The sequence below is a fragment of the Gavia stellata genome, chromosome 1 (genome assembly GCF_030936135.1).
Source record: "Gavia stellata isolate bGavSte3 chromosome 1, bGavSte3.hap2, whole genome shotgun sequence".
NCBI lineage: Eukaryota > Metazoa > Chordata > Aves > Gaviiformes > Gaviidae > Gavia > Gavia stellata.
Genome location: NC_082594.1, coordinates 22,440,333 through 22,456,666, shown reverse-complemented (window position 1 = coordinate 22,456,666; position 16,334 = coordinate 22,440,333). Strand labels below are relative to the sequence as shown.

At 39.0% G+C, this 16,334-nt stretch overlaps 1 protein-coding gene across 2 annotated transcripts in view; it reads right to left on the bottom strand.

The window, feature by feature from the left end:
- Positions 1–16,334, bottom strand: part of CDK8 (cyclin dependent kinase 8) — an 88,696-nt gene that overhangs the window by 57,985 nt on the left and 14,377 nt on the right. For both annotated transcript variants that reach the window (XM_059836348.1, XM_059836354.1), the window contains exon 2: positions 1,419–1,494. In XM_059836348.1, coding sequence (XP_059692331.1) covers positions 1,419–1,494 — 76 coding nt within the window. The remainder of the gene's footprint in view (positions 1–1,418; positions 1,495–16,334) is intronic.

Here is a 16,334-nt window from a genome sequence, read left to right as displayed (position 1 = left end):
TCTTCAAAGGGCTGCATGCTACTGCAGCAGCTCACAGCAAGGAGAAAGCCTCCCTGTTTCTTGCTCCTCTTCCATCACTACCAGGGACCCTGCTGCCCAAGAGAAATGACTGCACAACACTCCTCAAGTCATGCAATAAGGCCAAATCCTTCTCGACTGTCAGCCAAGTTAGCGATTCTCTTTTAATAGATAGAAATTGAGTTAGGGTCATACCCAGAGCAGAGACACCTCCCTAACACCAGCCAAGCTTCTCCTGCCAAATTCAAGCAGAACAAACTCTTTGAAACTCTTCAGGTAAATCACTGCAAAAAGATGAACAAAAAATTTTCCCAAATCCCTCTGAAATTGTAGCTGACACTTGCCAAAAGCATTCAGCCTGAGGGAGTAAAAGTATTTGGAAAATTTCTGCCAAAATGGTTGAAATAAGCAAAATTTAAGACATTGTTTTCAGCTCCTTTAGTTCAGTGTGGATGTCTACAATGACAGGGAGGCTCAGCTGTCACCAATGGACAGGAAGGGTTTCTCTTGAAGAATATTCTTTGCGCTTCATTTTCTTCACCTCACTCAGTTCAAGGACTAACGTGTTTGAAATCACAAAGCCAGCTGGAAGCTGACAAAGTAGGAAAGCCTGGTACTTACTTCAATCAATAAAAATGAAATTTGGGTAGGTATAGTTTTACAGTCTTGAGGAATATGGACTGAAAATAAACTATTAGCTTGCCCCCCCCCCCCCCCAAGTTACATGTATTTCCTTTTAGTAAGCAATTTCAGTTGAAACATTTCAAGAAAAATAAACCCAAGCAGTAGTATAACATAAGAACATAAAACAGTTAAACTTCAGGATACCAGTTTTACCAGTATTTCTTTGGAAGCTTGTCACAAACCATAACTAGACCACATTATTCACCAGTTTCTAACAACATGCAATATACAAATATAAACCTGAATAACCAAAGAAAACATCTGAAAAATATTCATGGGTATATTACAACCTCCGAGGGAACAACAATGCCAGTTTAGTTTGAAGTCTTCACTTAAATAGAACCTAACATGTTTTAAACATTATGAGCCAGTAAGAATTAATCTCTTTAGGAAAATATCTGAAGCACTAATGCAAAAGTCAGATCAAATACATAATTTAAGCCACTGACTCTAATCATGTTTTTAACTGCTGCATTTAAAGTTAATCTGCCCTGAGGCAGGAGTAAATTCTAACTTAAAAACACTGTCATTTTTAGACAGCAAACATAATAGGTGCACAAACTCTTCCATGACATTTGTACTTTTATTTTTATCATGGAGGTATAAAATAGCCCCCATACTAGAATAACATGATTCAGCAAACAAAAACCAGCATGCACTCAAATCAATACTTTTAATAAGTCTGTTTGCTAGTAGAAAGAACTAATGTTACTTACTGCTATTTCTCTGCATGCAGACATAGAAATTCCAGTACCTTCTATCTGCTTTAAAGCATAATCTTTATCATCTTTCCTGTGAAAGAAGAAAAGAAGTTTTAAAAAAAATTGTACCATGAATTCCAAGTGAGCTCTTCACCACCGTTCAGAGGACAGTTTCTAATTAATACAAATTCTGCATCTTATTTTCTTTTGATTCTTTACTACCTTAATGTCTGGATACCCAGCTAAACCATAAGCTAACCACACCACCTTGATAAAGCTAAAATACGAATTTGCTCTCACTACATAAATAGGGATTTTTTTAAAAAACTTTTTTTTTTTTTAAATGCAATGATCAACATTTCTTCCATTCCTTCACTCTCTTATTAAGAAGAAAATAAAGCAAGCATTTAGTACGTACTAGAAATAAGCCTAGCGAGGGGTCCATCTCCCATAAATGTATTACTCTGGGACACAGCAAGTCTTCCCCATATTTTATCGAATTCTTGAGTAGCCCAGAAGCAACATCACAGTAACATCTTACCTTTTCTTTAAGTCACAAAATGTGTCCTAAAATTATGTTCCTAACAAACTAATAAAACTAGCAAGATTAATAAAAAACTACAAGGTATCTGTGCAATCTGAAGAACCCAAAGAAATATTTGTTCAGCTTTAAACACGTGTAACACTTTAAAAAACCACCCCTACCACCCCATACTTTAATCAGTATGTACCTTACAGTCCTTTATCTAAAATGCACGCCTATTAGTAACTCCAGCTACCAAAAGCAACATGAAGAAGAGATACACTGCAACAGAAGAAGAGCCTCAAAGAGCTCAGATTTTTAAGAGATGGAATACTTGTCCTTCCCACTTGTGGGCTGGCATCCACAGCACTCCTGGGGGACATGGCACTTAACAACAGTATTGCCTTCAACATTTGGAGTGCTTGTATAGCCCCAAATCTCCAGGTTATATAAGAGTCCTCATTAATTTTTAATGAATCCAGCTTTCACAGCTGTGAAAGGTCACCCTGAAAAAATGCAACTCAAACATCCTAAAGGCAAATAAAATAAAACTGTAGTTAAGCATTTAAAACATATGCACTTGTTTCCTCCAGCTAGCACCAAATATTTGCAAGGATCTGAATTATTGTATTCCTACCTGAAACACTCATTCCCCTATTCATCACTACCTTTCCTGAAACACACATTCCCCTATTCATCACTACCTTTTTTAATCCCTCAAATTATCAGGTCCTGTCCAAGAGATTTTTCATGGGGTTCAAAGACAACTCGCTGTTAGCAATAACCTCTCAAAACAGGTAAAAGAGAAAAAGTGGGAAATTAATGGACAAAATCTGAACACAGTTAATGAGGAGGAAGAATGAAACACCGAGTGGGCAAGAGCTGATTTCAGGAAGAGGGCAATTACATGGATTCGGCAAGATGAAAGAGGGAATCTGACACAAACCGGAAAAAAAGCGTAGGGAGAACAACAACAGAGGTCATTAAAAAGCTTCCATATAATAAAAACCTAAAACTTCCTCATCTGGAAAAGAAAGAGCCAATGCTGAGCACAAATTCATACGTGGCCAAAATAACATGGGAATAGGGAACAACAATCCCCTATTTCTCATCTTAGAGGAAAACAAGTTGCATGAAGCCCGAAAACAAGAAACCATTATGGTATTAAGCACATAACTAAACTGTGCAACTCATGATGACGGAATATTATAGGGATCAAAAGTATAAATGGATTTCAAATCAAATTACACAAATTTACGGTGGATAGGGGAGTTATGGACCACTCCATGAGCAGCTACTGAACATAACCCCAACCTGATTTCCAGCACAGAGATTTCCTATGCTGCTGATAAAAAAAGATACAGGGAAATTTTCTCAGCTAAACATCATTGTACCCTCTATCTTCCGTAGCTAGCAATGGCTCATGGGCATTACTGGATACAAATATGAAGCAATATGGATTGGACTAGAGGTTATTCTCATTGCCCTGTGTGCTCACCTACTTAGTTTGAGGTGTTTGGAGAGATCCTTCTTTCATGAGAAGTGCTACCACCCAACTGCTACTTTTACAAGCGTTACCCCTGACAGAATATGGAGCAAAATGGGTCAGACTAAAGGTTAGTCTCATTCCCCTGTTGCTTATCTGCTTAGATTTCAAGGTATTTGAAGGAGAACTCAATGTAATGAGAAATGCTACCATACAACTGGTATTATTACAAGCATTTCTGGTAGCACAGTCTACAATGAAGCCTGCCTTGCATTTAAGATTGTATGACTATTTTTAATTGATCAATTTTTTGCCAAATTAAGTCTGGACTAAAATTTTCCATACCAGATGGCAGACTTTCTCTGGGAAATTTTAGTAAAAAATAGTTCAGCTGTTTCCTAGAACGAAACTGGAAGAACACGCTTTCAGTTGTGTGTGTTTGTTAACTCTTTAACAATCATTGCTTTAATGCTGAAATTTGACAGAGGGGTTTAGGAATGTATTATTTGGTCTCCTCAAAACAATGGATGAAATAAGTCTGAAAAATCTATCTTCTCACATTAGAAGGCAGTTGAAGAACTGAGATCCAGAGATCCCATGCCCAACCTTGCTCTGCCCTCACAGCAACCCAGAGCTGTGCGGAATTAACCACTCGCTCGTTTGCTCTGCCCAGCTGCTGCGTGCGGGAACTGAGAGCACGTGGCCTCTGCCCTGTCCTCAACCTACCCAAGCAGTTTAGAGGAAATACAAGCATGGTAAAAAGAAGGAAAGGAAATTACAATTTAGGTATCAAGCACATTTTTAGCACCACACTACACTCTCCTCTAGACCCTGAAAAAATAAACAAAGACTTCCAAGACTTAAATTCTCTGAATTGTGCACACACAGTTGAGGTACAAAGTAATGAACCAATTCCCAACCCTCTCTAACATCTGTTCTACACAGAGGCTGGTAACACGCCATGGTTACCCATTACCCCATTAGTACCAGCTTTTCCATTAACAGACGTAGGAAAATCCTACTTCTACCTTTGAGCCAAGCGAGGTTTCCTTTATAAACTTAGTATAATTCCTTGGGAGCCAAGGGAACTGTGGGAACAGTTTTTAAAGGGAGTGATAAGAGTTTATAAGTGTTATGAAGCCAAAAGAAAGGCCAAACAGAGTGACCACGCTATTTTACACAACTTTGAAAAATATTTTACCAGTAGTCTGTTTAGAACCATAACACAGCCCAAATGCTTCCCCCATGGTTTTGGATACGGGCAATTTCCTTCTCCGAAGATAAAGAGATGTTCAATGACAAGATAGGAAAAAGCAAACAATAAGAAAAATAAAAAAGGGCGGGGGGGGGGGGGGGGAATGGATGGATGGACCTGTTTATAAACATCTTCCACAGCCAACTGTATACAAATAACAAAATTGGCCACTTAGCAGCTTGTATTTTAAGGGCCCAGTAGGACTAAATTTCTTTCTTCTAACAGAGAGGTCCTGTTGGGAAATCCTGTCCACTTTTTCTGCTGCCTGGGAATGAGATGTTAAGTAACTTCAGCAGTTCCTCCGCTTACCAGCAGGCTTAGAAAAGCTGGCCAATCTGCAAACTTATTTTCATACCAATATATTCATACTTTCCTGCACTTAAGTAGGCTGGCATCTTCAATGCAGTAATACTCCCCACTAGTAACAAGCAGTTGTGAGAGTGATAAGAAAACTCACTTTGTACATGGCTGCTGGAAATAGCAGTGTTTATTGTAGCCACATGCAAACTACATGACCTTGTGTAAGAATGTCATTTCCTCAGAAGGACAACAGTATCAGAGGCATAAACTTGAAAAAAATGGGTAGCTACACCACCACTTCCAATGGACTGTAATGACAAGAACAATTATACCTGCAATATCACCATAAAAGACCGTAACTATCTAGTTTTGTTCTTACAGCTTGAATAAACTAAAACCAAAAATGCCACCTTTCAGAGAATTAAGCTAGTAAGTATTATAATGCTGTTTCCAAATATTAATAACTTTTTTAAGTTCTACTGAATTTGGAAGTACAACGGCACTATAAGAAACATTCAGTCTATCTGGGAAAAAAATCAAAAGGTGTAGGAACAGATGCCTGATGAATGTGAGCATGTTGCAAAGCTTTAATATTAAAATGCCTGGTATTTCTACCCTTTATTTAGAAGGATACTCGAAGCATAAATATGTTCAGCAAGTGGGAGAAAATTTCCTACACATGGAGAAAAGGGAGGCTTAATACCTAAAAGGCAGTTTAAAAAAAAAATCAGTTCTACCGTTATTTCATCTCACATATATTTTGTGGAAATGTATCGGCACAACATTATAATATATCCTTTATTCAGATCACTAGGTCAGTTTAAAATTCAATTGAGTAATAAAAATAGCAGAATAAAGTACTGAAGCCTTAAAAACAGTGGTCATAATTCTAAATTTACATTACCATTAAAAGATCTCAAATTCAAAATTAACTGGTCACAATTTAGGAATAGTTTTGTCTTTAAAACCAAGGAAATATGAAACTTAACTGCAGTTAAACATCTGATGGAAATAGGCTCTACTGTCTTACAACTACCACAAGGAACTGTAAATGCAGCATCTATTCTGCAGAAAACTAAGGAACCTGTTAATTGTTTATGGTTCTTATTCCCTAAAGAATACAAAAATTCTGATAATTAAAAGATAAGTCCACCAATAAAACACGTTGGTTTTTTTCCATTCTGCCCTTGAGAATTCCATTATCATCAATAGTAGTAAATGTAACACATCCTGAGTCAGTACAACTGTCGCACTATTGCTGGAGTGATTCAGGCTCAGCAGTACAAACTCAGAATTCTCTGAATGCATTAAATATGGCATTTTGATTTTACTAGCTGAAAATGAGTTTGTGTTGTAGAGCATCTTAGCTTTGAACAACTCAGCTCAATGAATGCTGAATAACTCCAACGCCTGAACTGTACAAACAGTAGCACATCTTCACTATTAACAGCAAAATACAGACAGGGACTTTCACACGTGCTAGGGAGCCAGGTAAGGCAAAATATACCAAATGCTCTATCACCTACCACAACTTCAAAAAAGGAAATAGATGAATCACCGGTTTTATTATTGTTTACTTCTAATTATTAGAATAGTGTTCAACATCAAAGATTAAATTTAAACTACAAATGCAGAGAAAGATAACGAGAGTTAAACTGTGGTATTCAAGTTAGATTTCTCTCTTCTAAGTGCTTTACTGAAATTGAACATAGTAAATACATGGACTTACTCCACATGTAGATTTGAGATGTAAGGAAGGACTTAGCAAAATACCTACAAGAGTAACTTACAACATTTAGGAGACTTACTTGGCAGTTTCACTCTGCGGCATCATCCCCTGCCTCCTCCCCCAAGCATAGCAATGTTGGATTTTGTTTTTAAATAAATTAAAATCAGCCTGGTACATACATGATGTTCAATGAAGTCTACAGGAAGAAGTAGTAATTTAGTTCTTTGGAAGTATATGAATACACAAATTCAATTTTTGAAACTGAAAGATTTTATACATTTATACTAAATGCCAAAAGAACTGCTGTATACACAGCCAACACTTGTACGCACACTAAAACAATATATGGTTTTCTAGACTGTACAGCAGGACGAGGGCAGACTGGTACCCATTCAAATGATGACTTGGAAAAACAGAATTACCTCTTTTTCCTCTTCCAACACCACATTTATGGCACCAAATAGTCTTGCCAGAATAAGATATTTATAATACCAGGAGTTTATATATTTTTGCATTTTATATCTATTAACCACAAACCCTGAAAATGGGTGTGGTGGAGAACCAAGTGACAAAGGACAGAAAAGAGGCTAAAGTTCTCAGTGCCCTCTTGGTATTGGTTTTCACATGACAGTCCACTCGCACAACTACCACATTCCCAATGCTAGTGGCATACTCCTGGTGAAAGCAAGCAGAGAAAAACCAGATTAGGGATGACTTCAAGAAACTGGGCACACACACACACAAGACCAGGTGGGCTGCATTCAAGGATATTTAACTGAGCTGCAAGTGTCATTACAAAGCCACTCTATCATCTACAAAAGGTCATGGTGATCATGGCAGGTTCTGACAACTAGAAAAGGGCAAATATCAGAACCCTCTTCAAGAAGAGATAAAAGGTTCAATGATACTACAGGCTAATCAGCCTAACCACAGTCCTTGAAAACATTATGCAGCAAACCCTCTTGGGAAGCTATTTTCAGGCACATGAAGGAAAAGAAATGAGTGGGAACACCTAGCAAGGATTTTCCAAGCATGAGTTGTGCCCTACCAACCTGACTGTCCTCTACAAGAGGACTAGCTCTGTGGACAGTGGAAAAGCACTGGATGTTACCTTGACCCTAGCAAAGCTTGTGACATGATCTCATAGTATACTCAGAGCCAAATTAGAGAGAGAGCTTGGACAGCTGAACTACAGAGCAGATGAAAAAAATCAATGGGTCTGCCAGACTTAATTGGTTGTAATCAATGGTACAAATCCAACAGGCTGCCAGTCACTAGTGCATCCCTCGGGGGCAGATACTGGGGCAGATATAACATCTTCATTAACAAATGGACAATGGGATGGAAGGCATCCTCAGCAAATCTACAGATGACACTAAACTGGGGACAGCGGTTGATTGCATTCAGAAACTGAGCTGCCATTTGGATGGACCTCAACAGACAGGAAAAATGGGCAGACAAGAACCTCAGAAAGTTCAAAGACAAGTGCAAAGACCTGTCTCTACTTTGGAATAACCCCACACAGCTGGACACAAGGCCAACTGGGTCAAAAGCAACTTTACAGAGCAAGGGTCCTGGTGGACAAGCTGAACATAACACAGCAATGTGCCCCTGTGGCAAAGGCAGCCAGCCAAATCCTGGGCTGTATTAGCAAGAGTGTACCCAGCAAGTGGAAGAAGGTGATTATTCCCTATATTCAGCACTATGAAACTACATCTGGGAGCTCCATATTCAGTTTTAGGCTTTCCAGTACAAGAAAGACATAGTGAGCAAGTCCAGCAGAGCACCACAAGGAGTCTGACGTACACGACATACGGAGAGGCTGAGATTGGCAGGTTTGTTCAGCCTTCAGAGAAGGCTAAGGAGGGGTCCTATTGCTGCCTTCAGTTAGCTAATGGAGGGGTACACAGGAGTCAGACTCTTCTTGGAGGTGCCCAGAAAACACATCAGAGGCAGCAGTCACAAATGGCAAAAAGAGAAATTCCAATTAGATAGCATGAAGAGAAAAAAAATACGGCTAGTCAAAAAGTAGAAGAGATTTGACAAAGTTCTCCATGCACAGAGATATTTAAAACTCAGCTGGGTAAGACCCTGAACAGCCTAAGCTAATTTCAGAGTTGGTTCTGCTTTGAATGGAAGGTTGAACTAGGTGCCTTCTAGAGAACCCTGCCAACCTGAAGTATTCTATGTGGGCCTGTAAAATAAACCACATTGTTTATGATTCACCTGAGACTGTAAGGAGTTTCACGGCTGTCTAGTACATTCATTATGTATTTTCAAGGCACAGAAGCTAATTCCTAATACTGTTTTCCAAGTCTGACAACTGTTCCAAAACTTAGCTAGAAAAGAAACAGGGCAATACTGGATGCATACATATGTAACTTTGAGGACCATTTACTATAGAGAGATTTAAAACTTTTCATTTTCAACGTAATTTAGATTAGTGCGAGGACACAACTTAGAATTTCATCTCTTATTGGAACAGTAATCTTTCTTCATTCAATACTTAGAGTTTGTTCTAGTATTTGCAATGTGTGCAATGGCAACCGTCTCTTAAAAAAGGAAATCATTCTATGGCTCCTTGTAAAACTAAAGCAATGCAGATATTGCTGCTTGTAAGCAGCATAAAAAAGAAACCCAATGGTTACATTTTTGTGAAAAAGAACAAGTCTTTAGAATTATATTTTTCCCTCAATACTATAAATACTGGTATCTGAACCTTCAGATCTTAGTATAGCCTGCAGATGATTTGTATGGATGCCACACAAATGAAGAATAAATTCATTCTACCTACTGGATTTCAGTGGCTTTCATGTAGATTCCAGAAACTTCCAACATGCTTTGTGCTTACACACAGAGAACCATGGAGACCTAACAAAACCCTTTCATCCCTAAAGGAAGTTGACTTAAGTCCCTAAAGACCATCACACCGTGACAAGTTCAGTGTATTCTAGAAGTGGACACTAGAGCACTGTACTGGTTTTGGCTGGGATGAAGTTAGTTTTCTTCATAGTGGCTCCTATGGGGGTATGTTTTGGACTTGTGACCAAAATCATGCTGATAACACACTTATGTTTCAGTTATAGCTGAGCAGTGCTTACACAGTGTCAAAGTCTTTTCTGGTCCTCAGACTGCCCCACCAAGCAAGTAGGCTGGGGGTGCACAATAAGTTGGGAGGGGATACAGTGGGACAGCTGACCAAAGGGATATTCCATACTGTACAATGTCATCCTCAGCAACAGAAGCTGCGGATAGAAGGAGGAGGAAGGGTGAGCATTCAAAGCTACGGTGTTTGTCTTCCCAATAACCATTATGTGTGATGGAGCCCTGCTTTCCTGGAGATGGCTGAACATCTGGCTGTTGATGGGAAGCAGTGGATGAATTCTTTATTCTGCTTTGCTTGTGTGCACAGCTTTTGCTTTACCTATTAAACTGTCTTTCACAAACCTACGAGCTTTTGGACTTGTAACCTTCCGATTCTCTCTCCCATCCCACTGCAGGGAGTGAATGGCTGTGTGGGACTGAGTTGCCTACTGGGGTTAAATCTCAGCAAGCACATCCAAGATACACAGCCTTGATAACTGAAGAACACACCAAAGTATTAAGTTTACTCAGGTTTATAGTCATAGTCCAGCTGGCTGAGACAGAAAAAAGTTTCAAACTGTAAAACATTAAAATGTATGAAACATTGGTTATCATTGCATACATTTAAATGTACAAAGCTGGACAGGTATACCTGTGCAGAATGAGATATAACAGTTCTGTGAGGATAGAGGGCAACAGCCAAATAGCAAAGATTATGTGCATCAGCAGAAAATAAAGTCTATAGGAAAAAAATTGGTACTAACACCTTGTTACAAAGGCTGAGAAATTGCATTATAAGCACCTGGCTAAAACTTTTGTCAAACTAATTAGTACACATAGTAAGTCTGATCACTGACCCTGTCCCTTCAGGTAAACTTGACATAAAGAGCAAAATCTTATAAATCAGTCTCTAAAAAAAAGCTGAGCTGACAGTAATGCAATGATAACCACTTTATCTTTTTGTAATTCCATTTTTACAAAACCTGCTGGGTTTCATACATTTAAATGTTTTAAAATTACGTGGATAAAAAGAACTGAAAACTAACAGTGAAGTTTTGCACAATAGCTTGCTTTAAGTCAATGGTGTGCTGCTGAAAGAACTCCATCTTCATCCACACACACCCTCCCGTTCCTTTGCACTAGAGCCCAGGCACTCGTTTTCAGATGGAGATGAGCTTATTCAGAGAGTGGAAAAGTATTTCCAATTTTTTGTTTGGTATGCTTTCTGCCACATTAGTGAGTTGAAGTGGCCTGCTGAATGCTCAGATGAGCACTGGAGTTGTCTAGAGGCAGAGAGCAGACATAGCAGCAGCACAGCGGTTTCTGTCCACATTCAGGATGAAGTTCATCTTTTAACTAATACTTTCTCCCCACATCAGCTTGAGGCAGTACACCCACCTTTGCCAGAAGGCTGCAGCTAAGTGCTACACCTGCTGCAGCAATAATTCTATTCACTAAAAAAGCTCACCATTGCTAAAACAGTAGACATTTTCAAAATATGGGAACAATATAAACTAGAATTAGGTTATTCACTTATAGCTGTTTGAGGGTCACTTTACTTTTACATAATGCCTAGGGCATCAGTAAATCACTTACAAAATGAGATTATTCTAAAAATACTTAATTTCCCAAGGGCCACTTGTTGTGGGAGGTTTTTTATTTGGTTTTGAGAGCAAACAAAAAACATTTTTCAGTTACATTAGCTAAAACAAGTTGGATGAAGCAAGTACAGAAAATAAACATTAGCTCAAATTACTCCTCTTTCATTTGACTGAATTTAAAAACATTTTGAAAAATGGGGTAGTCCTATAACATGCATTAAACCTACAGAAAATAGGTTAACATTATCTTCTCTATTATAAACTGCCTGCTACACAACCTAAGCATGACTATTTTTAAAAGTCCAGATTTATTCAAGCCCAGAGTATTTAAATGTATTTAAATCCAGCTTAAAGTTTATCCCATCATAGATTCGAGCTTGTTCCTTTCACAGAAATCTGCCAAAAATCAGATAAAAACCCGGATTCTGTCATGAAAGTCTCTTATCTATTAAAAAATGAGAAAGGATCATGAATAATGCAACCCAGTCAGAAAAGCTGGGAGTCCGAGGTACTTTCCTGAGGATTTCAGCTTGAAAGAGTAGTTCACAACTATTCTTCTCTTCTCTACAAAATTTCCCATGAAGACTTTCCAGGAACAAGTAAAAAGAATAAAAAGCAGTTGGTACTACTTAATCTGCAAACAAAGATAAATACAGTTCATAAAGTAGTGTGACTTCTTAGATATTTGTGGTTGCCACCACAAGCAGTGCCTTGCACCCGTTCTAACACGGCTGCTGGCATCAGTACCTGCTTTACAGTTTCACACGCTTCTGTAATAGTGCTCACTCCCAAAGGAGGAATTTCAGACTGTTTCCATATTCCTGCAGTGTTGTCTCCTTCTTCTCTAACTTCAAACATGAGATATGCAAGAAAAATATGCATCAAAAAATGCACGGAAGCATGTTTTACAAAATATGTAGTGAACAACTGTCTAGAATCAGCTAGAGCTGGATCGGCTGCCTGCAAACAGTATGGCACCCCTGCCATACCAGACCTCCATGCACAACCAGGAGCAGAGCTGCATTATCACACAGATTTCCAAATGACCGGAGGCAGTGGCCAGGAAGAAGGAGCAGCCCTGCCAACATCACCGACCACCTCGGGACTCAGTGCTGGTCTAGACCCACACGACAGCAGCACAATCCCTGAGGAGCCACCAACAGGTACATTTCCAGGAACACATCTTCATATCCCTAGGTCTTGCCGATGTGCAGGGACTCTCAAATTATATTGGTATATAACTATTATCAGGAACACCAGCTAAATCTTGCCTGGTTTCATAGAGAGAATACGACAGACTAAAGTAGAATAAAATTAGTGTAAGGCAAAAATAATGCATCACATCTTTTATCTTCTCAGGTTCCTTTTCCTTTGCATTTAAACAATGCAAGAACAACTACAGGTGAACAACACAGCAGAAATCCAGGACTGCAAATTTTAATTTCACCTTAAGACAGCAATTCTGGATACCAGATGAAGAAACGTGTCAGTAGGAAAGCACTGCTACATGCTTGCCCGTCTTACTTTACTTCCTAAAGATCTGCTAGAGTTAACTGTCAAAAAGACAGCTAGAGGGACCTTTCATAAAGATCCAGAGTAATCACTCCTATTAATAAATACAGGCCTTAATTTTATAGAGGCATGTTGTAGCTTACAGCTACGCCAATCCAAGTTTCAATCAATGCGCTGTATAATCATAGTAAGTTTAGGCGAGCCTTAGGAAGTGTTTGAATAGTCATATCATTAAACTTAAATAAATTGCATAACTCAGAGAAGCTAACAGAAACTTCATATTTCATTTATTTACCCTGCTGTTTTCTTCTTTTTCTCTTTTGCTTCCAGAGACGTAACAAAAATATATTACTGTCTTAATGCTAGGCAGCAATTATCTTCAAGTTTGTCAATAATTTCTACCTGAATTAAAATTTAACTTAGAGAAGGACTAATAGAAAAATCACATTTAAATGTAGATACTAAACAACCTAGCAGAACAGAAAATTTGAAGACTTATCTCTAAGGTAACATTTTAACAAATTTGCACGGTTAGGTTTTTTTTCCTTTTAAAGATATGGACAAGATGCACAAAAATGCAAATAGGTAAAACAGCACATTCAGAGCCAGGAAAAGAGGAGTTTGTGTTCTTTCCTTTTGCTATTAGCCCCCCTCCTCGGAAACATACATTTTATCCCAAAAGAACAGTAATGCTTCATTGTGACTAAGTCTTGCTAACACTTCAGTATGCAATTTTTAGATACTGTGTGCTTTAAGAAAAAAGACCAAAAAAAACTTCAGAAAAGAAGAGAACAGCACAAGGAACACAGTTTGACTGAAGCACGTTTAATGGACTCAGATCTAAATTTACAAGATGTCATGTGAAAATAAAAAGGCATATTACTCACCCAAATGCTAAGACAAAGAAGGTATTGCAGGGGAAGATGCTCTAACAGAACTGAATTTATTAAGCATCTAACTCAGGCATTTATTCTTCTTCCATCCCCAAAATACTTACAGGACATGGCAAGATTGCTATGCCAGAACAGCATCATTATTCTTATCAGATAGTAAGGCTTATGCTGAAAATATTTTCTACTTCAAAACAAATCCTTCAGTAATCAGACCTTTTCATGGGTAAAGAAAAGGTCATTTCCACAGCTGGAGGAAAAATCATCAACAGCAAGCCAATAAACACCAGGGCTTCTGAGACAGCTGATACTATGTGGTGAATGGCAATTACTGATTCTCTTTATTCCTTTCGTTCTTTGATTTTTTTTAAATTAACACCTTTCACCACAACATGTAGTTTGGCAAGAAGTTCAAAGTAACCAAGTAAATGCAATGATGCACTGTACATGTGGTTCTTCTGATCTAAGAATTTGCTGCTGTCAAAAGAAAAGCCTTTTCTTGACATCTCTGCCTTGCAGCTCCTAGCCAGAAAATCCCTCCTTTCATACCAGGTCCGATCCCTGCCACACTCTTCCATGACATGATTCACCTCCTACATTTGGCAAAAAGTTATCCACTTCTTTTTTCCTGGGTTAATGAACTCGGTTAGTCTACAGTGGGGTATGACGAGTGTCAAAACCAGCACCAAAGTATGTGGTAAGTGCAGAAGACAATGAAGGAATGGGTAGAGGAGAGAGATGGAGGAGGAAAAGCAAGATACCACTCACTTCAGTCCCTGCTTTCTGGTGGTGGTGAAACCACAGGGAGTATGGTTGGCCATAACTTATAAATAAATAAATATTTAAAAACAAACCAATGCCCTCACCTAGCCCTGCAATTAACTCCAGCACAAAAGTTTCACAGAAGCAAGAATCCCTGGGATTTGATTAAGCATCTTTTCCTCCTTTCTCCCACAAAATTGTAATTTGACAGCCTGCCTAAAAACTAAGTTTTAAAACCACACAATTATGAAGATTCTTCCTATGAGGAGACTAGTTAATGGGCAGCAATACCCCACTCTGGACTCAAAGCTCCATGCTGCTTTAGAATCATGGAATCGTTTAGGTTGGAAAAGACCTTTAAGATCATCAAGTCCAACCGTAAACCTAACACGGCCAAGTCCACCACTAAACCATGTCCCTAAGCTCCACATCCACATGTCTTTTAAATACCTCCAGGGATGGTGACTCCACCACCTCCCTGGGAAGCCTGTTCCAGTGTCTGACAATCCCTTCAGTGAAGGAGGTTTTCCTAGTATCCACCCTAAACCTCCCCTGGTGCAACTTGAGGCCATTTCCTCTTGTCCTGTCACTCGTCACTTGGGAGAAGAGACCAACACCCACCTCTCTGCAACCCCCTTTCAGGTAGTTGTAGAGAGCGATAAGGTCTCCCCTCAGCCTCCTCTTCTCCAGGCTGAACAACCCCAGTTCCCTCAGCTGCTCCTCATAAGTCTTGTGCTCCAGACCCCTCACCAGCTTCGTCGCCCTTCTCTGGACACGCTCCAGCACCTCAATGTCCTTCTTGTAGTGAGGGGCCCAAAACTGAACACAGGATTCGAGATGCGGCCTCACCAGCGCCAAGTACAGAGGCATGATCACTTCCCTGCTCCTGCTGGCCACACTATTTCTGGTACAAGCCAGGATGTCCTTTATTGAAGGACATGGCAGTCTTATCAGTACTTGTACATAAAGCCATACAAGAGGTACCTAGGCAAATTCTCTCTAAAGGAAAAGATTGCTGTATCTCATTTGCACTTCCCTTCTCTCAGATTGCTCTTAAGTCACGTCAATTATTTGTACCACTTCAGGAACTCGCAGTTGCATAAAGACAGCACAGCATTTCAAAGCTGTGCTTTGTTCTGAAAAGCAAACAAACAGGGCTAAAGCACTGGTCTAAACTTCAGAAAACCATAATTTCATTGGGTAACTTCTATTTGTGGTGCATTTTTCTTCAGTAGTTAAATGTGTGAAATTATTTTATTTATATGGAGGAAACAACACATTTGCTACTTTTAAACAAAACCTCTTATGATGAGAAGCTTTAAGTCACAAATTTGCCTAGCAGTCACAAATATACTACTGTAGGAGCTCCAGGTTCACAGATATTTTCTTATTTAATAGCCCTTAATGGATTTGTCTTTTATCCAGTCACTGAACAACTGTTTCCTATCTTTGTCATGACACTCAGGATTTTAGAGACTCTCCCTGTCCCTCATTCTCACAGATGCAAAACAGTTCTCATCTATGGGAATGAGTGAGGTTTTCATACAGACACTGCTCCATATTTCTGAGTATCCTTGTTGGCCCTCCTTAGGTCTATTATACCCTGCCTGGGATGAAGGGATAAGAAGCGCCTACAATACTGAAAATAGCATTTACAGCAACAATGACACTGTGCTTTGTGCTCCGCTCCATTGCTAGTAAGTCCTGTGAAAGTCTCTGCTTTTTAGCAATTACTCGCACTGAGCTGGCACTTTCACAAAACTGTCATTATAAACTCCAAAATCGTTTT